At 30.6% G+C, this 27,424-nt stretch overlaps 2 protein-coding genes across 6 annotated transcripts in view; both read right to left on the reverse strand.

Moving 5' to 3' along the window:
• Positions 1 to 9,054: 9,054 nt before the first annotated feature.
• Positions 9,055 to 21,532, reverse strand: LOC105154969 (18S rRNA aminocarboxypropyltransferase). Of its 5 annotated transcripts, none has more exons than XM_087402901.1 (5): positions 20,764 to 21,530; positions 20,542 to 20,705; positions 10,734 to 11,121; positions 10,529 to 10,654; positions 9,055 to 9,728 (listed from the first exon to the last, which is right to left on the reverse strand). In XM_087402901.1, exons 1-4 carry the CDS (start codon positions 20,879 to 20,881, stop codon positions 10,545 to 10,547), a joined length of 780 nt encoding a protein of 259 aa, XP_087259027.1. In that variant the 5' UTR covers positions 20,882 to 21,530; the 3' UTR covers positions 9,055 to 9,728; positions 10,529 to 10,544. The 5 variants fall into 5 exon arrangements, with proteins under 5 accessions (XP_087259027.1, XP_011069090.2, XP_087259028.1 ...); XM_011070788.2 differs by having other exon boundaries at positions 9,055 to 9,333; positions 20,764 to 21,528; XM_087402902.1 differs by having other exon boundaries at positions 9,055 to 10,654; positions 20,542 to 20,672; positions 20,764 to 21,532.
• Positions 17,952 to 27,424, reverse strand: part of LOC147910691 (uncharacterized) — a 94,731-nt gene continuing 85,258 nt past the window's right edge. The window contains exon 2 of the mRNA XM_087402906.1: positions 17,952 to 18,177. The gene's annotated coding sequence lies outside the window, so the exon portion shown is untranslated. The remainder of the gene's footprint in view (positions 18,178 to 27,424) is intronic.

The following is a 27,424-nucleotide window of genomic DNA, read 5'->3' on the forward strand; positions in this document are numbered from 1 at the left end:
TTTAATCTATTAAAAATTGTGTATTCCACAATACATGATTTCTGATAGATTGAAATTTTTATTCTCTGTTCTCTGTTCCCTGTTCTTTTCAGTGCGGAGCTCCTTATATTGAGTCATCTAAAAATCCGCGGTATTTTGTCACTAGATATATGACCATCAACACACATCTAGTGACAAAAACCGCGGATACTTTTTAGATAACCCAATATTAATAGACCTAAAGCAATATCCTGATTGGTTCATCGGCTTAAGTTCATGTCTTAAGTTATTGTTAGGAAACTTTGTCTATGGTGGCCTTAAAGACCATGGTACACATCTTCCATAACGGTAACCATAAAATGTACCGTAAAAATCACAATCGAGAATTCTTTTGAACTCATAATTCTGATTGGTTAATTCTAAGCCTTAAACACAAGCCTTAAACACAATAGATACAGGCAATAGACACAAGTAACAAGGAATAACAAGTCGTTCAATCAGAGAATATAATATCGAACTTATACCCCAGAGCTCTGATTGGATGGTTAATTATTCCATTGTATTTCCCTGTTGCCTATTGCTTGTGCTCATTGTATGTTTCCAGCTTTATGATTACTGTTATGAAAAATGTGGCCTTAAAGACTACCACACAAAATTTCGTAACAATAACCGTAAAGATACATTTTCACGTGTTGCTAAAATAAGCAATTGGAGCGATAAATTTATTTCTCCAGCGGCTGAAATTTTGTAGTTTGAACAATTTCAATTACAAGCGTCAAACGTTCGCTATTGACAGTGTTGCCATACTGTGTTGACCGTGTTGCCACTGCGATATACATAACCTAATTTTATTCTTTTTTTGTGTTGCTGACCCAAATAAAGGATTTGATGCAATCAGAGTAACTTAATAACTGTTTAATTCAGCGTATACTGCAAGTGATATGTAAAAAATACGAACACCATACTAAATCTATCGCTCAAATGTCAAATTTAACACTTCTTGCCTTTTTTCATGTATAAAATTGTCGTTTTAATAGTTTTATGATATCATCACGTGATTTTTTTTGTCTAAAATGGCCAGTTAGAGTAGCTCGGAAATGCAACTTGAAACATAAACTTTAAGCCGATGTACCAATCAAGATACTGCTTTAGATCTAAGTAATTTGACGAAAATAGAAATAGCAGTAAACTTATTCATAACTCTCATCTACAATAGAGTTTAAAGCTTTAAACACAATGCGAAGAAATAGCGATAGGAATAACATGATTTCAACCTATCAGAAATCAGATACACTGGAATATATCCTTTCTGGTAGATTGAAATGTTATTCCTATCGCTATCGCTATTCTTTACATTGTGTTTAAGGCTTTAAGCCTTAAGAAATGGGTGAATGACAGTCGATTATTTCCCTCAAATTCGACTGCAATTGGTCAGTTTCTTCTGGCTTAAGTCTTAAAACACCTATTGTAGATCCGGACTAAGACAAATTTCAACCAGTTGAAATTCGCCCATTAGATTACGCAGATTTAAAGCAGTGATTGACTCCTGATTGGCTCATCGGTTTAAATTCATGTCTTAAGGTTACTGTTACCCCGGATCTACAATAGAGTTTTAAGCCTTAAGCCATAAAAAATAGACTAATCATAAACAATTATTCTTCTAGAATTCGACTGTAATTGGTCAATTTCTTATGGCTTTTTTCAAGCTTAAATCGCTCATTGTAGATCCGGACTTATAGAAATTTTGTCTGCGGAGACCCTAATGCTTAGTTCAGACTGAACGCAACAAGCGTCAAACAACGGAGCAGCAATCAATCACGAGGCAATATTTACATCGGTAAAAAATATCGCCTCGCTGATTGGTTGCTGTTTCATTGTTTGTTGCATCCAATCTGAACTAAGCATAATCCGTAAAGCCATAAGAAATTGATCAATTATTGTTGATCACTTTTCTTATATTTAACTGTAATTGATCAATTTCATAAGGTTATATAGCTTAACTCGCAACATAATAGAGCAATAATTTATATATTTATACATACAGGGTATCCTATAAATTTTTGCAAATAGATAAAGCGGACTGAACTGAATCGAAAAATTCTTTACCATTTTGTAATTTTCGATAGTTAACAAGATATTACTTACTAAATATTATCAAATATTGATCTTCGATAATTTTTTATTACGCTATAAACTTTACAAAAAAATTGCAAGAGACAAAAATTATTTATTTTCTTCTCATAGAACTCTAAGAATTTTTTCAGAATTTTTTATTAACTTTTTAGTACTGCATTTTCTTAATTCTTACCAATATGAGAAAATGATATTAAAAAATACTGAAAAAATTCTGAAAAATTCTCAGAACTTTATGAAAAGAAATAATTTTTGTCTCTCGCTGTTTTTCTACAATGTTGAGTATTTGAGTAAAAAATTATTGAAAACCAATGTTCAGCGATTTTTGATAATTAACTCGTTAATCATTGTGAAAATTACAAAATGGTAGAGAACTTTTCGATTCAGTTTAGTCCGCACTATGTACACAAAAACGATTAGCAAAAACTTACGAGACACCCTGTATATGAACATTTCTTTTATCGTTCATGAATTTTTCCTAATTTGTTTTATTTTAAAATAAGAATTACTTTTCAAAACAGTAAAAAAAACGTTATCCTTTTTATCTCCGATATTATAATAAATAAAATATCTTAGGTCCGTGATTAGGAAATATGTAAATATATGAAACTTTTAAAGTACATAAATATATTATAGTTGAGGTACAGTATTCATACCTTCTTGAACATTATCGTTTTATTAACGTTCAAAATTGGGGAATGAACTGAACTATGAAGGTAACATATGTCAAATTTATTTCAACTGCGCGAATAATGAAATTTAAAAGATAGAAGAAAGAAAAGCCTATAATATAATTAATAATTATGAAGTAAGACTATTATTAATTCGTAATGGACAAATTCAGTCGTAAAAAATGATATAAATATTTAGATATAATATCATTTTAGATAGTTGTATTGTTTTTTTTAAAGCAAATTCTACAAACACCTCATAAGATAAAAAATTTTTTCTTTCACGAAAATAACTCTATAAACACTTCGATGTTATCACGACACTGCTAGTGAAAGCTTAGTGTAAATTTGAATTTTATTTATATATTTCCATGCGCGTATTTGTAACGACGTAAGAAAAAGTAGAAAAATAAGCTGTAATGTCGAAGCACTCAGAGTTCATAGCCAGAAGTTATGTAAGAGATGTAAAGAATGTAGATACGTTTGCCATCTTATTCGTCAATTGAGATATCAAGGGTTGCTTTTTGTAGTAGCATATTAGTACTCCAAAGCGTTCAGTATAGTATTTCTTGATGACTGATAAGTATTTCTCAATCCGCTTATGGTTTAGGTTTAATCAAAAGTTTTTTTGTCAATGATCTTAGAAATATATCAATAAAATATATCAATAAAAGCAGAGATTTCAAGGTTTTTAACTCATTTTTTCGCTCTAGATTGAAAATTTTCCTTGAATGCTCCTATTTTGATGTCAGATTCGTATTCAGTGACTCAAAATACATAAGAATAGGTGGGTCTTCAGGCTAACACAGAGTACTTTTTTTTCTATGAGGCACTTGATTTTCTGTGTTATATGAATAAATTTTTATATATATTTTAATATCTTTAAAAAACATTTATAAAGTTGTATATTTAAAAAGAAGGAAACGATAGAAAGAATTATTTAGCCAGGAGCAGTATTTCTGAAGAAGAAAAGAAACAAGATACAAATGACTTATCGTGAATATTCTAAGGGTAAAATTATATTATAATAAAAAAATAATATTGTTTGTCATTTGCATCATATACATATATTTAATTTGTGAGATATGACATAGAAAAAATTTTATTTTTAGAAATTAAATATACTATAATGACATTACATCTAAGTTAGTCTATACGTGTGAATTATGAATACAAAAAAAGGCATCGTGCTCGCGTGATTTAGACAACCAATCAGATTGATGTTTCATCTCTGTTTTCTAGAGTTATAGTTACGACTAAACTTTTACGTACTTAGAAATAAAGTAACGATAAAATTAACTAATGAAATCGTTACCATTATCCCAAAAATGTAATTGCATTACCATGAATGTTATTCAGAAGAAAATGTAACGTCGTTACCCATTCGTTGCCGAAAAAAATAACTTGTAACGGTAACGACGTTATAAATAATGCGTTATTTACCAATCCTGAATTTTAACGTAATGCATAATAATGTAATGCATAATAATTGTGGCATACAAGGATATTGATAGATTAAGCAGGTGTTTATTAGAGTTCACAAAGACAAACCATCTATGCTTCGTACTAATGTTGTGTACAAGATAAGTTGTGGGGACTGTGATGCGTCATATATGGGTCAGATAAGCAAAGCCTTGAAAACGAGGATGAGTGAACACAAAAACCACATTAATTGGAGAACACCGCAACGTTCTGTAATTCCTGACCATCGTTTGGAACATGAACACGGATTCGATTGGAACAACATAAAGACTTTAGACGAAGAAAGAATTCTGAATAAAAGATTTATTTCCGAAATAATTTTCATTCGCAAACAAAAGAACAGTCTAAATTTACAGACGGACATTGAACTGTTAAACAGCGCTAATGACTATTTATTGATCAACAATTAAGCTTCCTCTTTTCAATGTTTTCTATGCTTAGTTATTATACCAGTACATATTGCTTCTTAGTCAGATGAGTTGTAACTTTCAGTTGGTTAACATGTCAGTTTTTTTTCTTTTAATGAAACTCATGTAAGTTCAAAATATATTTATGTATTTATATTAAGTTAATTATTAAGGTAATATTCTGCGTTCTTAATAATATATACGTGTAATCAATTGTAACTTTAACTCATTTCATTATTGTACAGTTTAAAGTAAGTATCAGGAAACACAATGATTTCGCTAATGTAAATCCTAACATTGAAAAGGATCCGAACAAGGATCGAAACGTATGAATTTGTTTGAGATTAAATAAAGACACAACAACAAAACAATACTTCACATCAGTGATCCAGTGCATGGCTCACAAAGGCATTAAAGCTCCTGATTAGTCGCGGCGGCCATGTTGGAATTGTGACGTCAGAAGCGAGGAATGACATGTAAATTTATGTTGCGTGTTTTTAGTGTAATAAAGATAATTTGGATGAAACAAAGTGACGAGATCACTTTAAAATGCTTGTAAAAATCGATAAAAACTATCCTTTCCTCCCTTGACAGTTAGTAAATGGTCGTAAAAGGTACGTAAAATGAGCCTATATTCGGGCAGAAATACATGGTCTGACAGCTGTTGAAACGAGTAAAATATACATTTTTAGATATAAAATAAAATTATCCAAGATAATTTTAGTTTTTTTGGAAAACTATCGATAATTACAACTTTGATAAGTACGAGACAAGTCACATTTTCACAATTAGGCAAATAATAACGAAATGGCACGCAACATATAATAAATTTCGTCGTCAAAACGTCACTTTTCCACGCCTAAGTTCGGTCATTTACCGTGGCGTTGTAACACAAACAAGTACGAGCCCATGTCCGTGTGCTCGCCTTCAGCGCGCTGAGAGTGAACGAGACAGCGAATTCCTTCTCCCACTTGTTTCAAGCAATCGAAAATGCTTTCTCAGCCGCTCGGCGGCCCTAAGCATCAATAAGGGGCAGAGGGGGGCATCCTAAATAACATATAAATTTTAATAAATTGTAATAGTGTACCCCTCATCTTAATCAAGAATAATACAAATCATGTTAAAACGCAACAGTTTACGAGATAGTTAATTGTTTACGATTTTTCATGTGCGTTATATAGTATATCTTTTCTTCATAAACTCGAGTAGCAAGATATTAATTGCTAAAAATTGACGAAAATTGGCCTTCAATAATTTTTACTAAAATACTATCAACTTTACAGAAAAATAGCAAAAGACAAAAATTGTTTATTTTCTTCTCATAGAACTTTACGAATTTTTTATCAATTTTTTAGTATTATTTTCATTTTTTCATTTTTATCAATATAAGAAAATTCTGAAAAAATTCTGAAAAAATTCTTAGAGCTCTATGAAAAGAAAATTAACAATTGTCTCTTGCAGTTTTTCTGTAAAGTAAACTTCTGTAAACAACATTTTAATGAATGTAATTGTAAAGTTTTAAACTTAAATATTCATTATTAACCAAGTAAACAAGTTATCGTGTAACTGGAGTATTATCTTCTCTTCTACTAACCAGTATTAAAAACACATAAAAAAAAACGTTTTAAACATCTATTTTAATTTCTTTAAAAAAAAGCATGTTTAATTTAATCTGATGTTTAAAACATGTTTTAAACATTTGTTTAAAAAAAAAGTTTTAAACAAAACAATCCTGAAGGGAAGCCGGCGTGCAGTCGAGTAGAGAAGATTGATCCGTTCGGCGATTCGCGCATATTTGATTTCGTGTGTTAAAATTTGCTAAATTTATATTTTTTCAGCAATAAATTGACGTGGAACCTGATTTTTTAAATCTGGAGTAGCTCGACGAGATATAAACAAATAACTTAACCAAATGTTTCGCAAAGTAATTGTTATCATGAAATTTTTAGTTTTTTGTTTCTTGTATTTTTATTTTTTCAGTTTATTACTAAAAAATTACGTTTAAGTATGGAGTGCATGTCTGATTAACAAATTTAAATCACATTAACTATATTCTTCTTTATTTAACATGCCGCAAAAAGTTTAATTGGACAATTAAATGTATGGCATTATCAGTACAAAATTATTTTTATGAATTTAATTGCAGATGCAAATATGACATATGTAAATAAATAATAAATAATTTGTCAAATGTTAGTATAACTGTTGAATATAGTTACAAAAAATTTTTCATGTAACACTAATTTACTTTTATATATGTAAAAGTTAGTGTTATATCTTTAACAGTTACGCTAACATTTAGCAAATTATTAATTATTTGTTTACATATGTCATATTTGTATCTACAATTAAATTCATAAAAATAATTTTGTACTGATAATTCCGTATATTTAATAGTTCAATTGGACACTTTTTACAGCATATTAAATAAAGAAAGATAATTAATGTGACTTAAATTTGTTAATCAGACATGCATTCCATTCTCAAATGTGATTTTTTAAAATAAAACCGAAAAAATAAAAATTCAAAAAAAAATTTTCGAAATTTAAAATTTCATGGTTACAATTCGAGATTTTTTTAATAGCAAATTCAATTCTTTCTTGGTGCCAGAAGACAAATTAGTGTCAGACGGAACTGTTAATCTTAAAAACTAGAACCACAGTGATTTTTTGAAAAAAAAATTGTTATCTCGGCTCCTAATAATAAGAGGGTAATTTTTTTTTTTTAAATTCGTAGAAAAATGTCAGATTTCGAATGCTTCACACGGCTATTTGATATGATGCATATTAACAAAATTATTTTCATTTTTTTATATGGAAATAGATACCCACTTTTTAAAATCGTTTTATGATAGTTTAACTGCAAAAAAATCATTTTATTAAGCGTAGGTAATAGTGCAACTCTTGAAGAAGCAAAATCCCTGTAAATTGCTGTGCGACTGCTCAAAGATAAAGAAATTAAGTTTTCTGTGGGTTTTTATTGAACAAATGGCTTTTTGCAAAAATTAATGGACATTTTCAGAGCTACATTTGTTCGTTATGAGGGCTACATTTTACGAGAATTTCAAAGCTTTGCGTTTAAATCTCAATGAACACAGAACGAGTGAAAAAAAGTCTTTTTCGGTTTTTTATTTTTTTTTCTACTGATTTAATAGATCGATTTTAATATTTCATGTCTTATTTCGTAGATATTTCGAATACCTACATTTTTTATACCGAATTTTTTTTCATACAATCAATATCTTTCGTTTTATAAGCGAAAAACGTGTTTTTTGCAACTATTCGATTTTTTTTGCATACTTTCTTCACAAATCTTGAATCTCGAACATACGCATTTCTTTCCTGATGGCCTTTCGAGACTTTCGTGAAGAGAAATGCTAGTTATAATTTTTTTCCGGTAAAATTCTACTTCTACTGAACTTCTTGCTACTCGAGTTTATGAAGAAAAGATATACTATACGAGTATAATGCGCATGAAAAATCGTAAACATTTAAATATCTCATAATTTTTTAACATGATTTGTACTATTCTTGATTAAGGGGAGGGATACACTATTACTACAATTTATTAAAATTTATGTTATTTAGGATGCCTCCCCCCCTGCTCCTTATTGATGTTTAGGACCGAGCGGCCGAGAAAGCATTTTTGGTTGCTTGAAACAAGCTACTAGTGGGAGAAGGAGCTCGCTGTCTCGTTCACTCTCAGCGCGCTGCAGGCGAGCACGGACATGGGCTCGTGCTTAAGTGTGTGGCTACCGTTTCGCCAGACTACTTAATTCTGTGTCGCCACCGTCAACTCAGTTCTTGGCTGAGTAGTCAGGAGCCTTAATTCATTGATCGATTCATCTCAAAAGAGCTTTGATTCAATGTAACTCTATTTATGTTGTTTTATTTTGTCATTTTGAAAATATTTAATAGCATAAAATTAACAATAATTATGTATAATGACGTAAAATATTGTTAGTAATCTTTTTATTCCATTATTTTAATTGTTTTAATTGTATTATTATGAATAAACTGTCTATTGATTAGGAAATATCGCGAGACCCTCCAAACAGGGATTTAGACGTTGAAAATAGAGAAAGTGAAGATGCCAAGTGCAAAAAATGTATGCAACGCGAACAGACTTATTGTTTCAGTTGGGAGATTTTCCTCTAAATTTGGAATTTTTTTATATAAAGATTATGCGTTTCGCGGGTTTCCTTTGATCCAGATACATTCTTGGAATGCCACGTTTCGTGAACTTTGCAGTCTACTTTATCAGAACGAAGAGCAGCCTGATACTGAGCTGTTCCTCCGGGCCATTCCTTTTATATTACGCTACTTGTTAGAGTAAGGGAAAGAAGAGAATTGTGGAAGAGAGAGGTGGAAGAAATTGATCAGTTTTTAATAACTGGGAATTTTCCATATTTTATTTATGTTGTAGCCATTATTTCTATTTAGATTTTAGGGTTTTTGTATCTCTATGGCTTCTCTATACTTTCTTGGAAAGTATGATGTAATGTTGCTATTGTGGTCGTTTTGTCAAACAGTATTTGATGTCCTGTTTCGATGTTACATCCTAATAATGCTGATTGCGTGACGTATTTTAGTCTAACATCACGTTGGTGTTCTTTTATCTGTAGGTTGACCATTCTCCTGGTTTCTTCAATGTATACTTGCCTGCAGGAACAAGGTATTTTATATACTCCTGTGAAACTGAATGGAGGTCTTTGATCTTTAGGATTTCTTAAGATTTGTCTTATCTTTTTGGATAGTTTAAAGATAGTTCGGATATTGTGTTTGTTTAATATCCTGCCAATCCGATTTGTTGTTCCTTTGACATATGGGAGAATAGATAGGATCCTTTCGTCTGGTTATGTGTCAGAGACCGTTGTCTTGTTGTCTTTATCGATTGTTTTGATTATATCTTTTTTGTCGTGTCCGTTTTTCTGTAAGACTAGTTTTAAGTGGTTGAATTCTGTCTGTAGATGTTCTTTATCAGAGATGGTGAAAGCTCTATGTACAAGTGAGTTGATTGCAGACTGTTTTTGTGCTAGCTGGTGGTGCGATATTGCCTGTAGATATTGGTTAGGCATGTAGATATCATCATGTAGATATTGCCGTTCTTGAAGTTTGTTCATAAAATTAGTTGTTATAGGAGAAGTAAGTGGTTGTTAAATAGTGCTCTATTAGCGGGATGAAGTCGGAGAGGAGTCACTCATGTGAGTCCTTTATTATGTTTAATGTGTCTTTTATTGGGATTTATGTAAAAAGGGATTCTACGTCGAAACTTGCAAGCAGATTTGTGAGACGTAGTCGAATTTTTTTTGGATCTTTTGTATGAAGTCCGTTGAGTTAGTTATGTGTGATTCGGATTTTCGGATCAGTGAAGGATTGTAGTGTTTGTGTTAGGAAGCAGGATAAGTTGTATATCGGAGAGTGTACGGCGCTTTTGACAATTAGAATTTTTTCTTTTCATCGAGATTTTTTGGAATTACAAAAATATAAAATTTTTGAGGAATTTTTTGAAAGAGAATACAAAGAAATATCCAAATTATAGTTAAAATATGGAGAAAATCGCAACATAGATATAATTTTTAACAGATCTGACAATACTAGACCGTCTCAAACAAACTCGCCGAATTGATGATCAAATTGCCATTAAATGTGATTTGATCTATGACGAACTACTCAGATTTTACAAATTTTTTAAGTCTAAATCTTTTCCAATCTATACACATTTTTTCTACATTCTGTATTTGACAATTATTTATAAGTCTTTTTATAAGTCTTAGAAATTTATTATATATTTTTAATATTTGTAATGTAATGGTTGGAAATTCAAAATCAAGAATTTAGTTAAAAAGTCAACTACCTTTAATGACTATACTTTATACTTTTATATCGCCTAGGTCCTCAGTTACTTTTAAGACCGTATCTGTGTCTTTCTCTTCTTCCTCTTCTTCAGACTCTGTATTGTTTTCCGGAAAATCAGGAAGCGCTAAGAAGAAGTATATAATCATATTAAAGCAAAAATCATTGATAAAGGACAGAAAAAGGAGATTAGAAAAAATCTTTACTAAGCCTATCTAATTTCTCCTGCCAGGCTTTCTTTAGGTACGTTTCTTGTGCCGTAATTATTTCTTCGCTGGTTGTGCAAAGAGCGTACTTTTCCAATAATTCGCTGTTCAGCTCCAAGAACGAATGTCCCCATGAGAATTTTCCGAGATAAAGCTCGGCCTCGTTCGGAAATCCTGTTATAATTAGAGTAGCTGCTATAGCTTCTACACAACTCAGCTGATAAGGCTTTCCATAATTTATTGGATTTGCAGCGACTAAGAATGGCAATATGCGAGGATGAGACGTCTTCATTCTGTTGAAGGGAGTGTCGTCCAACCGCGCCCAACTACAATCCACGACTGCGCAGCCATACTCCTGTACAATATCACAATCCGTCGGACTCACGCACTGTAACATTCGGTTATTGGCATCAAATTTTGTAATAAAATCGTAGATCTGTCTTTTTGTGACTGAAGAGTATACGCTAATACAATAGTTAAAATAAAATATATGTTTGGAATTTGATAAAAAATAAAAGATAAATTTTAGTGCAACAACAAAGATCAGATTTCATGTTAAGATACGTGTACAGAAAAAGCAGGTTTTCTATTTTTTAAAAACTAGCCGGCATCAATAATATATATGGATTATCTTACAGAGAGACTACACATAGTACAAGCAAGTTCAGATTTGTTTATATATCTTCTAAGAAAAAATAAAAAAAATACGCCAAGTATACATCCCGTTCAGAAAAAAATTTTATATAAAAAGGATTATTTTGTAACTGTCAGTAAAATAAAATTAAAATATAAAATTACTATTCCAAAAAATGAAAAAATAAGACGTCAAATATAGTACAGAGTTGCCACAGAAAATGAATTTTAAAATTCTCTGACTTTTTCAGGTTTTCCAGATAAAAATGGGAAATTTTTATGATCAATATAAATATTATGTCCTGTAGATACCACGATTCTTTTCTTTCGGAAGAATCAGTTCCACGTCGCGACTACGGTTGGAGTCTATGAAACTTGAGTGGAGTCGCCTGATAACGGTCTGACAGAATTGAAAAAGAGGAACCGGACAATCTCCACGAAAACTTGTAAACGCTAATCAACCTGGAAAGAATAACAACCTTAACGCAGGCCCAAAAGGTGACAAGATTGCTAAAGACATTATAAATGCACTTAAGTCACGCAATAATAAAAATCCAAGCTTTGTCGTCCCAGGCTGACCAACAATTTCATCTTAAGAAAAATAGGCGCCATGTCGCGCTTAAAAAATATCGTAAAACGCATGGGATAACTTCCGTCACATCACACATAGTCAGCGAACGTTGCAAGCGTTTCTGCACATTCTACACTCTGCAGATTATAAGTTAAAGTTATTGTTTTTTACGATGACGCGATCGCGAAGGAATTGAATAAGTGCGATTGTGGTTAAAGCTATATTATATATAATATTGGGTTCCGGTTATCTCAAAAAATATTGATAAAAATACTTTTAGTCGATGTATTTTCGCGTAATTAAATGTCTAGTTATCCAAATAATATCGAGATTGACGCTGAGGAACTGCGATTACATACGACACTCTTAATCGGGTTTAATAACAGTGATGACAATACATCCAATCGATGCGTTTTCGCATAAAAATAAGAAAAAGTTTGACCAAAAAAAGTCGCTTTGCCTCATGAACCGTGATTAGTCATTGAAGTCGATGACTATTCAAGTTAAGAAGTTGGTCGCAGCGACGAAATATTGCGATGCAAGCATGTACTGCAGACACTGCAATAAAATTTTCATTTCCCTGCTTTAGGACCGGTATTTATAATCAGATCTTATATTCAAGATTTAAGCACATCTTAAGCACGGTCTTAAGAAGTCACGAATCAATCAGAAGGCTGTCTTAGCATCTTAAAACATTACTTAGGATGGTCTTGAAATAAGAATCGACTATGAACCGACCTAAATCTATCGGAATAATGCTTCGTATTGATTCTGCATCCGCAAGGTCCGTTCAATGGGACATAGGAAAATGAATTCCTGCGGATTGGAAATCACATATGTATACAGGAACAGTGCCAAAACTGTATTTTGTGTACTCATTTTAATTTTGATTTGCATTTTTGCCTTTTTGTATACTATATATGCGACATTCACGTTCTGATCATATTGATCTCCGTATTTATCTGGAGACTTAATTAATTACCTTTAAGATTATATTCAGATTTCCACCCGAGTGCTAACCAGATATCACACTATTGTTATTATTTATCGACTGTTAAACAAGGATGACATAGCACTCGGAAAACATCCAGGTGGCAATCCGAGCACGTTGATTAAGGTCCTGCGCACAATAGAAGGAATAAGGAATTAGGAATAAAGAATAAACGATTTCAACCTATCATATTCTGATATATCCGATTTCTGATAAGTTGAAATTATCAACCTAACTATGCGCTTGTAGGAGATAGTTTTCTCCGTTTAAACTAACTTAACGAAGTTAATTTTTATGAGTATATGTTGTACATGTACATCTGGTCACAGAAAAGTTGCAACACTTTTTCTTCCGTATAGTGGATAAAGAAATCAACTAATCGAAATTCTTCTTTTCCATGAAATGGGAGGAAAAGAAAGATTCTAATTAGTTGATTCACTTATTTGATGCACTATGCGTTATGCGTCATGCAAAAGTCTGTGCTGCGGCCTTATTTCTTTTGCAGATTCCGCCGATGTTTGCGTGTACAGCCGGTCACAGAAAGGTTGCAACACTTTTTCCGATGGGTTTCGGAACGCAGCTTGATCTCCGAGTGATTCTTACTCATGGATCTATAAATAAGAATAAATCGGTGAACATGGGTTCGAAACCCATCAAAAAAAGTGTTGCAACCTTTCTGTGATCGGCTATACACGCAAGCATTGGCGGAATCTGCCAAAGAAATAAGGCCGCAGCACAGACTTTTGCATGACGTATGATGTATAGTGCATAAGCGAATCAACTAAAAAGAATATTTCTTTTTCTCCCATTTCATAGAAAAGAAGAATTTCGATTAGTTGGTTCTCTTATATACTATATGCATTATGCAAGAGTCTGTGCTGTGACCAATAAATTTGTGCAGAAAAACAGAAAATGGCGGAATCGGCAGAATGAAATCACGACCAATCACGAACGTTCCGCAGTTCCGCATCCCATGGGAGACGCGGTCCCATGGTGCGGAATTGGCGGACCACTTGTGATCGATCGTGGCTTCATTCAGCTGATTCCGTTCCGCTAAAATATGTTTTCCTATGGAGTGGAATTTCCGGAATGCGCAATTAACGCTGATCAGTCACAAGAGTCTTCTCGTAGATCACTTTCATTAGATTCATTCGGAATAGTGTTTGTCATTGGCTCGTATTGATTGTGCATCTGCAAGTTCCGCTCCATGGGACATACGAAATGAAACTTCTGCGGATCAGAAATCACACATACATACAAGGACATTGCTTTATCTTCATTTTGTGTACCCATTTTGATTTTGATTTACATTTTCGCCTTTCTGTATACTATATATTTTAAAAACAAATTCTCTGTTTCACAAACGCAAATTCACTGCTAATGCAAAGAATTTGTGTGTTTAAAGCAGTGAATTTTTGTTTTTAAAGCAGTGAATGTATTTTTAAAAGCAATGAATTTGTATAAAGCAGAACGTATACATAGCGCTATATTGAATCGGGATGATTAACCTCTAAAGTCTCCAACTTTAACACTTAATAACTCTATTCACAAAGCCAATTGCCGTTTTTTTATCAGATTCTTTCGTTTTGAATAAAAACGTGTCGAATGAGTATATTTTATTAAGATTTTATTTTAATTCATATGTGAATAATTAAACATGTTGAACTTTAAATTCCAAAATAAATAACATATAATGATACATGGCAGAAATCTATTGTCTTCTCTCTATAGATTACAAAGTTAGGTTCAATATTTCGACGCTAGAAAATGAGCATTTCAGCGTCGCATGAAAAGGCATGAAAAGGCATTCCTAATACATAGAAAGATAAATCTAAATCAGCCTTAGGATCTGAGCACAAGAATTATCGTAACACTTACTTAGAGACTTAAGTTGTAAACGTTAGTAACGCACAAGCGTACTTTGGAGTATGATGTACGATTTATTGCTATCTCTTAGAAACATACGTAAAAACTTGTGCGTTACTTACGTTTTATAATTTAAGTCTAAGTAAGTGTTACGATAATTCTTGTGCTTAGATCTTTATATGGGAGGATGTCTTCTTGAAAAAATTGAAGAATAAGTTCCCTCAAATCATTCTCTAGCATTAATTTATATTGACATAAATGTTAAAATTAATAATTATGTGAATGGTATACGTAATGTAAATTATTTCAGTTCTAATATGTCATTTATTCATACAGAAATGAAGCTGATGTTCAAAGCTTAAATGATAGCTTAAATGAAACTTAAATGATTTATCCGATTGGAACTTTTGCTCAAGTACATGAGGTATAAGATTTAGGAAATCGGTGGTTATGGCACACACAAGAGTGAATTGATTGAAAGAGATTGTTAATCAAATTTTTGAGAATGCCAATTCAAAAGTAGAACACGGTAGAACACGATACGAAAAATATATTTAGTTATTGCATTTGCATATTGCAAACAAAGTGACATATTATAGAAATTTAATGTTCTGTTATTTGATACAAATTTTGTTAAATAATATAGGGTTATAAATCACTCAAGTTATTATATGAGTAAAACTATTTTTATCAACAATCTAAATTTTGTACAGACGTTTCGATCTCTATCGGGTCATTTTCAATATTAAATAATAAATTTAAAAATGTTACCGATAACTACGCGAGATGTTCACAAATTAAAATATAAAAAGCGCATGTTGTACTTGCATGTTGACAAAAGGAACTACAGTAAGAAACGGCCTAGATACAAACAACTTCACATCGGAACTTAATGTTAGTCAAATTCATAAATCACATAATAATCATATAAGATCTATTAACTATGAATTTTTTCTCAAATATACAATAGGTTGATACAGTGAATGCAATGTAAAAAAGATGTATATACGCTTCATGTTCCTTTTACAACTGCTGATTAAAGTTAGATCGTCCAAATTAATTGAAAAAATTGAGTACTAAATGCAATTATAAAATTCATAATATCACAAAGATTCTTAAAACTGTAGAACTCTGATGCCAGAACATTAATGTTGAATTTTAAACCGTTATTTTTTATTGAATTAAAAAAATTTTCTTAAATGTTTAAATTGGCATGGCCCTGTTATTCTGCTTATATTGTCCTGTCTATTTTATACAGAGATGAAAGTAATATTTCCATTTAAATATTACATTCATATTAAATATTACAATTACCGTTCCTGTAGACGACACAATGACCAGTAATAAGGTTAACCAGGAATCATTGCGTAAAAAAACAAGAATAGAATTATAGAATGAAAGAATAGAAAAGGTCGATGAAACAAACTCTACGGAAATAAAACCGCAAGTATAATACATGCGCCTGAGAAGAATACGGAATTTATATATAATACGTTATATATAATAATTTCCATACATTTTTATTGTACTATTTATTAAAATTATATATTTATACATATATATATATATATATATATATGTGTGTGTGTGTGTGTGTGTGTGTGTGTGTGTTGTGTGTGTGTGTGTGTATATCATACACATACAATATATTTATTTATACAAGGTTTATTCGCGTTGCATGTTTCAACACCCGGTAAAAAATTTTTCATACATTAATATGTATAAATATTTATAAACACTTAATCATATATAATATATAGTATTCATACATATTCAAATATCCCTCTTTCTTTTGTAAAATTACTTGTTAATAGAAAACCTTTTTTAAAAAAGATAAAGACGCTAACAATACGTGCTTCTCGGGTAAAACCTAAGTATCCAATCTAATTAATAATAGTTTTAATTTTTCTTCAAAAATATTCATATTGAAGATTTTCTTATTCTAACCCAAGTAATGGTAACTTTAATTCTCTGTCAATAATTATTACATTTCGAAAAAAGTGGATGTATCCAATGAAAAATTAAAACCCATATGTTACAATTTAAACTAATCAAGTTAAATTTTATCAAATTAAAAAGTAAAACACAAATAATACTATCTCTTGTTATTTACAATACTCTAATGATATGTATTATTCGTATAAAAGATTTGATATTAACAAAATTGGCAGTGAAATTCTTCAAAATTTTATATAGTATTCGTAAAAAAGATTTGATATCAACAATTGGCGCCAAGTTAAATTCCATGTAATTCGGATACCAAATTATATAAATAATATTAACTTTAATGATATGTACCATTCCTTTAAAAAATTTGATCAAAAACTAGCGTAAAGTTAAATCCCATTTCTTTATACCATGCTAAATTAAATAAATAATGAATATTAATCTAATGATATGTACGAGGTGAGGCTATTAAATAACGAGACTGATGCTGTAAAACATTTTATTTTGATTACATACATATTTACTTATTATCACCTTCAATATACACCCCTCCTCTATCCCTACAACGCTCCATGCGAATCTTCCATTGTTTGAAACAGTGCTGAAAGTCTTCTTCTGTCAGCTCCTTCAGGACGCGTGCCGCTTTCTCTTTCACAGCTTCAACGGACTCAAATCTTGTTCCTTTTAATGCAGATTTCACCTTAGGAAACAGATAGAAGTCGCACGGTGCAAGATCCGGCAAATAAGGCGGATGGTCACTGGGATGCTGTACTTGGCTAGAAACCTCTTGACAGACAATGCGGAATGAGTCGGCGCATTGTCTTGGTGGAGAACCCATGACTTGTCTTTCCACAATTCGGGTCGTTTTTTCCTTATTCTTTCAAGAAGTTCAGCAAGAACGTGAAGGTAGTAATGTTGATTAATAGTTTGACCTTCAGGAACCCAGTGAAGGTACACAATGAATATCGAAAAAAACAATCATTATTGCTTTGAATTTTGATTTGCTCATTCGAGTTTTTTTGGCTCTCGGTGAAGTTGGGCTCTTCCAGTGCATGGATTGGCGCTTCGTTTCGGGATCATAAGTAAAAAACCACGACACATGTTATTATCCTTTCCAATAAGTTTGGGTCATTTTCAATGGCATTCAAAGTGTCAGTACATAGATTTTTGCGAGCTTCTTGTTGTTCAAACGTGAGAATTTTAGGTATCATTTTGGCACACACTTTTTTCATGTTAAAATTGTTATGTAAAATTTGTCGTATACATTCTTTGTCAATTCCTACAGTTTCACCAATCGCACGAATACTTAACCGACGGTCGGATCGAACCAGATTACCGATTGTTTCGATATTGTCATCCGTTTTTGACGTGGAAGGGCGACCCGGGCGTGAATCATCTTCAACGTCTTCTCGGCCGTCTTGGAAACGCTTAAACCACTTAAAAACATGTGCACGCGATAAACATTCATGGCCATACACTTCTTTCAATAAATTATAAGTTTCAGTAGCGGTTTTTCCAAGTTTCACGTGAAATTTCACAACAATTCGTTACTCTATTGTTACACTTATCATTTTTCCGGTGAAACAAAAAAACAACTCTAATGCGAAAGAAGGCTACGGCTATACGGATTTGTTTACAGAACCGAGAGGTACTGCATTCGAAAGAGAAGGCTTCACGCTAAACAGCTGTCGGTCGCTAGCGTTTGGCGCATGCGTATTTCTTCTGTAGCAGCATCAGTCTCGTTATTTAATAGCCACATCTCGTATCATTTGTATAAAAGAATTGATATCAACAATTGTGGCGCCAAGTTAAATTCTACTATCAAAATAAAAAGTAAAACCCAAATGATATCTTTATTATTATTTACTTAATCCAAATAGTACTATCATTAATTTTTATGCAATGAAACCTAAATATATGTATATCTTATTGAAGAATCTTTCTTCCAATCCAAAAGGTTTAAATTCTTCTTAAATGAAATTATTATATCACAATTCATTCAAAGACATTTTCTCTTCTAACTAAAGTAGTGGTTATTTAATTCTCCTTCAAATTATTATACAAAACATTATTACAAAATTGCGTTACTTTGCTCAATTTAAGTGTTATCACAAAAAATTAAAGAATTAACCGTATAAAACAAAAAAATTTAATTTAAATAGAAAAATTGTTCATGCCATTAGGTTGGAATAAAAAGATCTTCAATAAAAATATCCTTAAAGAAAAATTAAAACTACTATTAATTAGGTTGGATACTTAGTATTATATACAAACAGCCGGTTTCATCAACTCGATTAAGTCGAATCGGTGATTAACTATCAACCATAAGTGGTCAATTCTACTAAATACAAACATAATTAGTCAGTTCTATGGCCAATTAAATAATTGACATTGGAAATCGGCCCAAATGATCAATAACTGACGCCAAACATAATTCTAAGAAGTATGTACTTTCAAAAACGATATAAAGCATTTAAGTTGCACTAACTGTATAAAACTCTTTTTTAAAAATTTCAAGATTTCGTAACTTTTAATTTAAAAAATAGAACTTAAATATGTACCTATATAAAATTTCTCCTGTTCTATGCCTAAGTGTGGTAGTAACTATTTGATCCTTTTTTAAAATGTTATATCACAAAATTGCGTTATCTTACTCAACCCAAGAGTTAACCTCAACTCAAGAGAAGAATTAAAGACGTAACAGTATAAAATAAAAAATTTTTAATGAAATAAAAAATACTTTATGCGAAAAAACTTGGCGCTGCTCAACTAAGTTAAGAAAATCAGCACTTTAATCTGAATAAAAACTGTTAGACTGAATAAAAACAAATTTTATTGTTTCATATAAAGATTACACAAGTACAGCTTGTCTATATTACGCGCAAACAAATTTAAATACCAAATAAACTAAGTCTTAATCTGATTGACACATATATCTAGTATGACATATATCTAATATTGATACGCACGACTATACGTACTCAACGACTATATAATATACTCATATGTACGTACACTAATGCCTATTTCTTTTATATAATTTATATAATTTATATAATTGAAAATCGTGCAATATAATTTACTCACACATGTACATCCTGTGTTTATCAAGGGACGGTGTACATGTCGTATGTATGCATGCATGCCTGCATGCATTGTTATTTTAATTCACAATGGCTTTTTCTATTTTCCTAATTTGGTTTTTAGCGCCTTTAGTAAGTTTTTTTTACATAAAGTATTTATTTCATTAAATTTTTTTTATTTTATATCGTTATATCCTTAATTCTTTGTAATTACTCTTAGGTTGAGTAAGATGCAATTAAAGATGAGGTTAATGCAATTTTGTTATAACATTTTAAAGAAAGATTAAATAGTTACTACCATACTTGGCATCGAATAAGACAAATTTTATGTAGATATATACTAGAGTTCTATTCTTTAAATTAAAAGTTACGAAATTTTTTATTCAGAATGTACACTGAGTGTGCATCAGTTCTGCCAGTGAAAAACGTTATTAATATCAGTACACTTCTTGCCCTGATAAAATAAACAGCAAGGTGTACAAAACATTGGCATAAGTAATGGATCACGATACAGTACCTGCAAATCCTTTGGCACCTCTGAATAAAAAACATGTGAAAGTCTTAGAAGTATTTTTAACAGGTTTCCTGCTTTAACAGGCATATATTGTATTAATCTCAAACGCCGATAACTTGTATCATTCAGTATTGGAAAGCAGAAAACCTGCTTTCTTTATACTTTCTTTACCCTAATTAATAACTTCCTGATTCACTAGTTACCTTATCACCCATTGGAGTAAGACACAAGCCTGGGAATCGTGCACCCAGTCGTAGGATCCTTATCAAACCGTGTCTTGCAAGTTTTCTTCCAGAGCATTTCTTGGGATCGCAATGCTCCATGTCCCACATAGCTACCGGAAAGTTAATCGATTGTTCATTGACTTCTGTAAATTCAATCGGTTATTACAGAATTTAAATTCCACAAGATGTATCTCGCCTAACCTGCCTTATTATCTTTGTCGGATCCTTCGTCGACTCTCTTCCGATAATATTTCTGCTCCTTGCTGAGGACATATCGAGATCTTCTTTCTAACAATTTGTTCTTCTTACGTCCTGACATTTTTTTTACTCAACAATGATGAGGATATCGATCACAACTTTCTTTCTAGAGAGGAAATGTGAAAAGTGAAAATTTTGATCTATACATATTAGAGAAAAACCTGAGACAGGAAATGCCGGTCCAAAACCTGTAACTGCAAAATGCTGCCGCGCACTACTGCCTCCTGACAAAGTGGATGTAAAGTACATAGCTCTGATGGTAATACGTCCACTTTACAACTCCAGATGATAATTGGAGTGGATATTTGGTTCATATAATCGTGCTACGTGAAATTCATTGAATTTGGCCATCGGTGCCGGGCACGTGTGAACCCGTGCATTGTCTTGATGGAAAAGCACTTTCTTCTTCGCCAAATGAGGATGTTTTTTCTTTAAAATGTTGTTGAAACGGTTCAATAAGGCGTAGTAATCGCCATTGATTGTTTGCTTCGACGGAAGATAATCGATATGAACTATACCGCGTGCATTCCAAAAAACTGTGGCCATCACCTTTCCGGCCGACTTCACTGGGTGAAGTCCATTATTTTGACTGTTCCTTCGTCTCGGGTGTGAAATAATGGATCCATGTTTCGTCCACAGTAATGAATCGCAGAAATTCATCTGGATTACGTTGAAACATCTCCAAACATTATTTTGAAATCGTCACATGGTCGCGCTTATGGTCCACAGTGACCAAACGCAACACCCATCTTGCCGATAGTTTTTGATCCAAATTTCACTCGTCGATCAATTAAAACAATATCATGGACATCGATGATTTCTGGCGTAGTAGCCTCAATTGGACATCTCGAGGTACATCACATGTAAATGTACGACCACATTTAAATTCACCCAATTGTACACAGTCGCAAACGCTGATGCAGATGTGCTATGAACATTATCCAATTCGGCTTTGATTTATTTCGGCGTTAAACCTTTCATATGTATGATCACTACACGAAACTCGTTTTTTTTCCATTTTGCAAAAAATACAAAGGTTGTTCGCTTTAATCGTCTACAGAAATGAAATCACGCGATGAATTCGGCTCAAAATTTGACAGTAATCAGCTGAAAGATGCTATTTATCAAAAAGTAATGACATGCGAGTATCCTCTGATAGATTTTCTAAGAACTTATTGACTTGCCTTCGTATAATTGTGCTACGTTTACAAATTGTGCGTCAGAAATATTCATCTCTGCAATCTTACATTCGCATGATGTTTTCGCTTAAAAGAATTAATATTAAGGTTATATTATATTTTTACAAATGTGTTAATATTTATATTTTAAGTAAGCTATATACATATAAATTAAATTGCACTTTATTTTTATTAAACACATTTTTATAATTTATTTACTTAATTTGTCATTATTTTCTTATTACCATACTAAAATTTGAAAAACATACAATGACAAAATTAATCTAAACCTTTTGTATAAGTATTTTAAGTATTTAAAATACAATTATAAGTTTCATTGCGATGCAAAAATTAGGTGTTCAATAAAATAAGGAAACAATATATTTTGTTAATAATAATATAAATTTAAAAAAAAGCTGACGAGCCAAGCTGTTAATTACATGTATTATATGTTTATAATTATAAATTTTTATACACAAAAATTTAAACAATGTCAAGAGTTTCAATTCGAAATATTTTGTTTATTTACAAAACAATATGCAATTTCTACATCTAAAGCTAAAACATTGCCCTATTGAGTGACATAAATGTCAATTTCTAAAAAAATAAAATATATATGCATTTCAGCTAAAAATATAATATTACTTTTTTTCTATAATTATTGCATCAATGAATCTTTATATAATACATCTTGTATATTTAAATACTTATACAAAAAAAGTTAAGATTTTTGCAATTATCTTATAATATATATATATATTTTTTTTTTTTCATACATCTTTATTAGAGCACAGATAAAAAAATAATGATTCTTAATAAAATTATTTTTTATACACATTTTTTCTAAACCATCGACAATATTAACATTTTTAATTTTCGTATTTTATACATATATATATGTGTGCGTGCGTGCGTGTGTGTGTGTGTATATTTTATACATATATGAGCTAAACATAGTTCATAATTATATGTACTATATGTATATGTACGTTTACGCAATTTTTCTTTTGCTGTAGCTAGCTGTTAAAGATAGAGTATTAACATTTGATATTGATGTGCGTGCGTGTATATATACAAGGTGTCTCAGCATATATTAAGTTGTCGGAAAGTTCGTTTCAAATTTTGTTAGCCCAAAATTGCACGTACATCTTCGTTAAAAATAAATGAAATTTAAATTTAGAAAAAGGATTTTGAATCTTGAAATTTCTACTTTCAAATATTTACTATATTTTTTGAGTTTACGTGAGTTTTGTAATTTTGACATGTACAAAATTACGAGTTGAAAAAAATGAAAACATTTTTTCTCATTTTGTAGGTCACCTTAAATAAATTTGCAAAAATTTTTCATTATTTATCGTGAAAATTTGAAGTTTTCGCTACAAAACTATTTTTTTTTATATTCCTACAATTTTTTTATTTTGAATTAAATAAAAAGAAGCAATCTGACTTTGATTGCTCGTTACTCCGACAAAAATCATCGTATCACAATTAAAAAACCAGATCTAAAGCTGAAACATTGCTCTATCGAGTGATATAAATTAAAAAAAAAAAAAAAAGAATATATATGTGCATTTGAGCTAAAAACATATTACTTTCTTTTTATAACTATTGCGCAATGATTACAATGAAAATATAGTCATATTTTTAACTCAAATTTATACATATCCATTTTTTAAATAAAATTGGCAAATTATATCATTCGATAGAGGAAAGTTTTAGCATTGGAAATCTGTATCTTTAATTGCGGTACGATGATTTGTGTAACGCAATTATAAATCGGAATGTTCCTTCTTATTTAATCCGCGAGAAATTCAGAACAAAAAATCGTAAAGACATTTTTTAAAAACGAATTTTTAAGGAAAACTTTGAGCTTTCATGACAGATAGTCGAAAACTTCGCAATAAATATATTCTGTATATAATTTTAAAACGATATTTTAACGAATTTTTAACGAAATTTGAAATGAATTTTCTGAACAACTTAATATTATTTAACAGACAATTAATTGCGGAAGTATGTTATATAAGTGTAATGGAAAAAAGGTAAAAATGTTGTATGAAGTTTCATTAGAAATGCTTTAAAAGTAGGATTCGGTAAAATAACTGATACAACTTATTTAAAATATAAAATATAAAATAAGTTCCAGGAACTTATTTAAAATATACAATCGTAGAAGTCAGTAAAATCGCTGATACGACTTATTTGAAATAAAAAATAAAAAATAGGTTCCATAAACTTATTTAAAATATTAAATAAGGAATAAGCCACAAGAAATTATTTAAAATATAAAATAAGAAATAGGGACCGAAAATGCATTTATTTATTTAAAATATGGAATACTTTTATTTAAAATATAATAATAATTTATCTTTTATTTTAAATGTTTTCGAAGGACATTTCTTATTTTAAATAAACAGTAGATTTCGGAAATTTATTTAAAGTAAGAAATATGTGTTTTGAATGAACTTTTCAAATGGTATTTAAATAAAAAATATTTTAATAATTTTGTTTATTTGAATATACGAATATAAACAATGACAATTAACAACAAACGTTTTAACTCCAATCGAGTCATTTTCAATGTATTTTTAATATATCAACATCGTTCTAAACTAAAAATATGTATATGGTACATACAATACTATTATATATACAATATTATAATTTTTAATATCGTATTTTTCATTTTTAAATATAGCGTTTCAGTTTTTTTTTGATAGCTACAGCCTATAATTGATACTTAATAGTATTAACCCTTCGTGAACCAGGAAAATCAACATGGACTTATTTTAAATAATAAATACTAAATAATTGTTTAATTTTTTTTATTTAAAATTTTAAATAAATTTATTTGAAATAAGATTGAATCCTGTTTAAAAGTTATAAACTGTTGTAACATGAGATAGAAAACAATAGATTTTACATTGCGCAAAGTATGGAAACATACATTTCATGTATGAAAAGATCGAATGCGTTTATCTCGTGTAAATTGTATTAACATTTTATTACTATCTTTAAATGATTCAGTATCATTTCTATCTGTGTGTAAATATATGATATTTATTCAGCTCTAAGACAACAACTGTACTTAAAAAGATTATATTAGGTATAGTAAAAAGAAATCCATTATTTTTCCAATAGATGGCTTTAGTAATCTGTATCACGCGTAGATGAGATACAGATTACTAAAGCCATTTATTGGAAAAATAATGGATTTCTTTTTATTACACCTAATATAGCTGTTTCTATCGTCGTAAAATAGTAACTGCCGTCAAGATGTCAATGTTTTCATATCATGTTATCATATACAAAAAAAAATCTGGACACTGAGTTTTTTTCACAAATTTTTATATTAATATATTCAAATAGCAATAATTTATTGAAAAATCATCGTAGCGAGATATTTAAAAAAGCTTTTTAAAGTTTGAAATCTTTACTTTCGAAATTGGTGATTGATATTTCAATCGGACTGATCTTTTATGAGAAGTAGGGATACTAGTCCTAAGTCGGATCCTCTGAGGAGAGTGCGAGGCGTGGGGAGTACTCGTCAGAGCGGGGGTACTCGTAAGCGCGGGGAGAGACAGCGCGGGGAAGGCCTCAGTCGGCTACATTGCTGTTTACATAAGCATAGGACTTCGGTCGATGGATTATAAGGTATGCGTAATGATATTCCGCTATGTGTTCCGTATTTTTTTAGTCATCCACCGCCGCCAATCGCCGACACTTCCAAAAATGCGTCGGTAACAAAGGTTTGCATACATTTATTGCATATGCTTACCATCTCTCTTTCTCTTATGTTTCGTCATCTTTCCGCGTTGTCGTTCCCATTGTATCTTCTTCTCGCACGCAAAAATATTTTATCATACGTTTCTTATTTAATAAATAATAATAAGGTTCTGTGTTGTGTGTACATATAAAACAATGTAGTACAAAAGAAGGACAAAGAGCCAGTAATGTATAAAAGAACTTTAATTTAAATTAGCATTAAAAATTCATATAAACAATTACAATTAACAACAAACGTTTCAACTTCAATCGAGTCATTTTCAATGTAGTCTTAATATATCAATATCGTTTTAAACCAAAAATATGTACATGGTATTACAATATTATTATAATTTTTAATATCGTATTTTTCATTTCGTGTACTACGCTGCGAGTCACTTTTATCAAGAATCAAAGTAATCATAAGAAAATTCTGGAAAAGTAACCGTGAACAAAAAGAATTAATATTAATTATATACAAATTAGTAATATAATAATGTACCTTGTCAGTGATATCAGCAAATGTGTTAAGAATCCATTAATAAAAAGAGAGAAAAAAACGCAGGTAGATGGTAGTTCATTTCGTGATACAATATATTAGTTTTTTATTGTATAAATTATTTTAAGCAAATTTGCAAAAGTAATGAACATCTAATTTTCACGATGTCAGATAACGAAATGTCAAGAAGAAAAACATTTATCGAGAACGGAAAACGGCAAAACAGAGGAAAAGAAAAGAATATATTAGAAATGAGAAAGAGAATGTATAATGTTAAAATACAATTCAGGCAAAGACTCTGTATCATTTTGTTTGTTTATTCCATGTTTCTGTTTTTTAATATGGACCGTTTCAGATATCAACCTTGAAGGTTCTATATCTAATATGTCCACTTTATTTCATTTAAAGTTGTGATTCTCCTCAATACGGTAATTGGAAATCACTGATGGAGATTTTGAACTTATATTATTATAATATCTGAAACATGTTCATGCAATCTGGTCTTTAATTGTCTTTTTATCTGGTCAACGTAACTAACATCACAATCCTCACAAGATATTCTCTAAAATACATTTGATTATGAAAGTGTTCCAACTCATCCTTTCCTCTCTTTATGAAATTTTTTATTGTGTTAGGAATGGTAAAAGCCAATTTTACAATTAAACATATTAAAAATAGGTGTAAATCTTTCAGATATTGTATTGACATATAGAATAGTAAAAAATCTTTCTGTGTCATCCTTATTATCATTCAAATTATTAATATTGTTAATATAATATTTAATTCTATTCTATAATAATATAATATTTAATTCTATTCTATCTTCTATGAATAGTCGAAAAAATAAAACGTAAAGGATATCCATTCTGTAAAAAAATATTAATGGCGTCAATCAAATTATTTTGTTGGAACTTCGGATGACACAAGCAAAAAATCTTATCCACAACTCTATAAATTACACCTCTTTTATGACAAAGTGGATGGTATAAGTAGAAATTAAGGAAGCTACCGGAAAAGGTTGCTTTATGGTATATATCGAAAATAAGATTCCGTTCTTCAATAATCAACATGGTATCCAAAAAACTTATTTTTCCATCAATGCCAACCTCCATAGTGAACTGCAGTCTAGTGTGCAACGAATTAAAAATATCCAATGATGAAA

This window comes from Acromyrmex echinatior, chromosome 2, assembly GCF_024713525.1.
Source record: "Acromyrmex echinatior isolate Ae372 chromosome 2, ASM2471352v2, whole genome shotgun sequence".
NCBI lineage: Eukaryota > Metazoa > Arthropoda > Insecta > Hymenoptera > Formicidae > Acromyrmex > Acromyrmex echinatior.

Excerpts from the sequence above, each read along its gene's own strand:
- LOC105154969 (XM_087402901.1), bottom strand. The coding sequence starts at position 20,881 with ATGTCAGGACGTAAGAAGAACAAATTGTTAGAAAGAAGATCTCGATAT. Across the intron at positions 11,122-20,541 it reads TTACTCCAATGGGTGATAAG|TGCGTGAGTCCGACGGATTG; the intron begins GTAACTAGTGAA and ends CGAATGTTACAG. Across the intron at positions 10,655-10,733 it reads GGAGAAATTAGATAGGCTTA|CGCTTCCTGATTTTCCGGAA; the intron begins GTAAAGATTTTT and ends ACTTCTTCTTAG.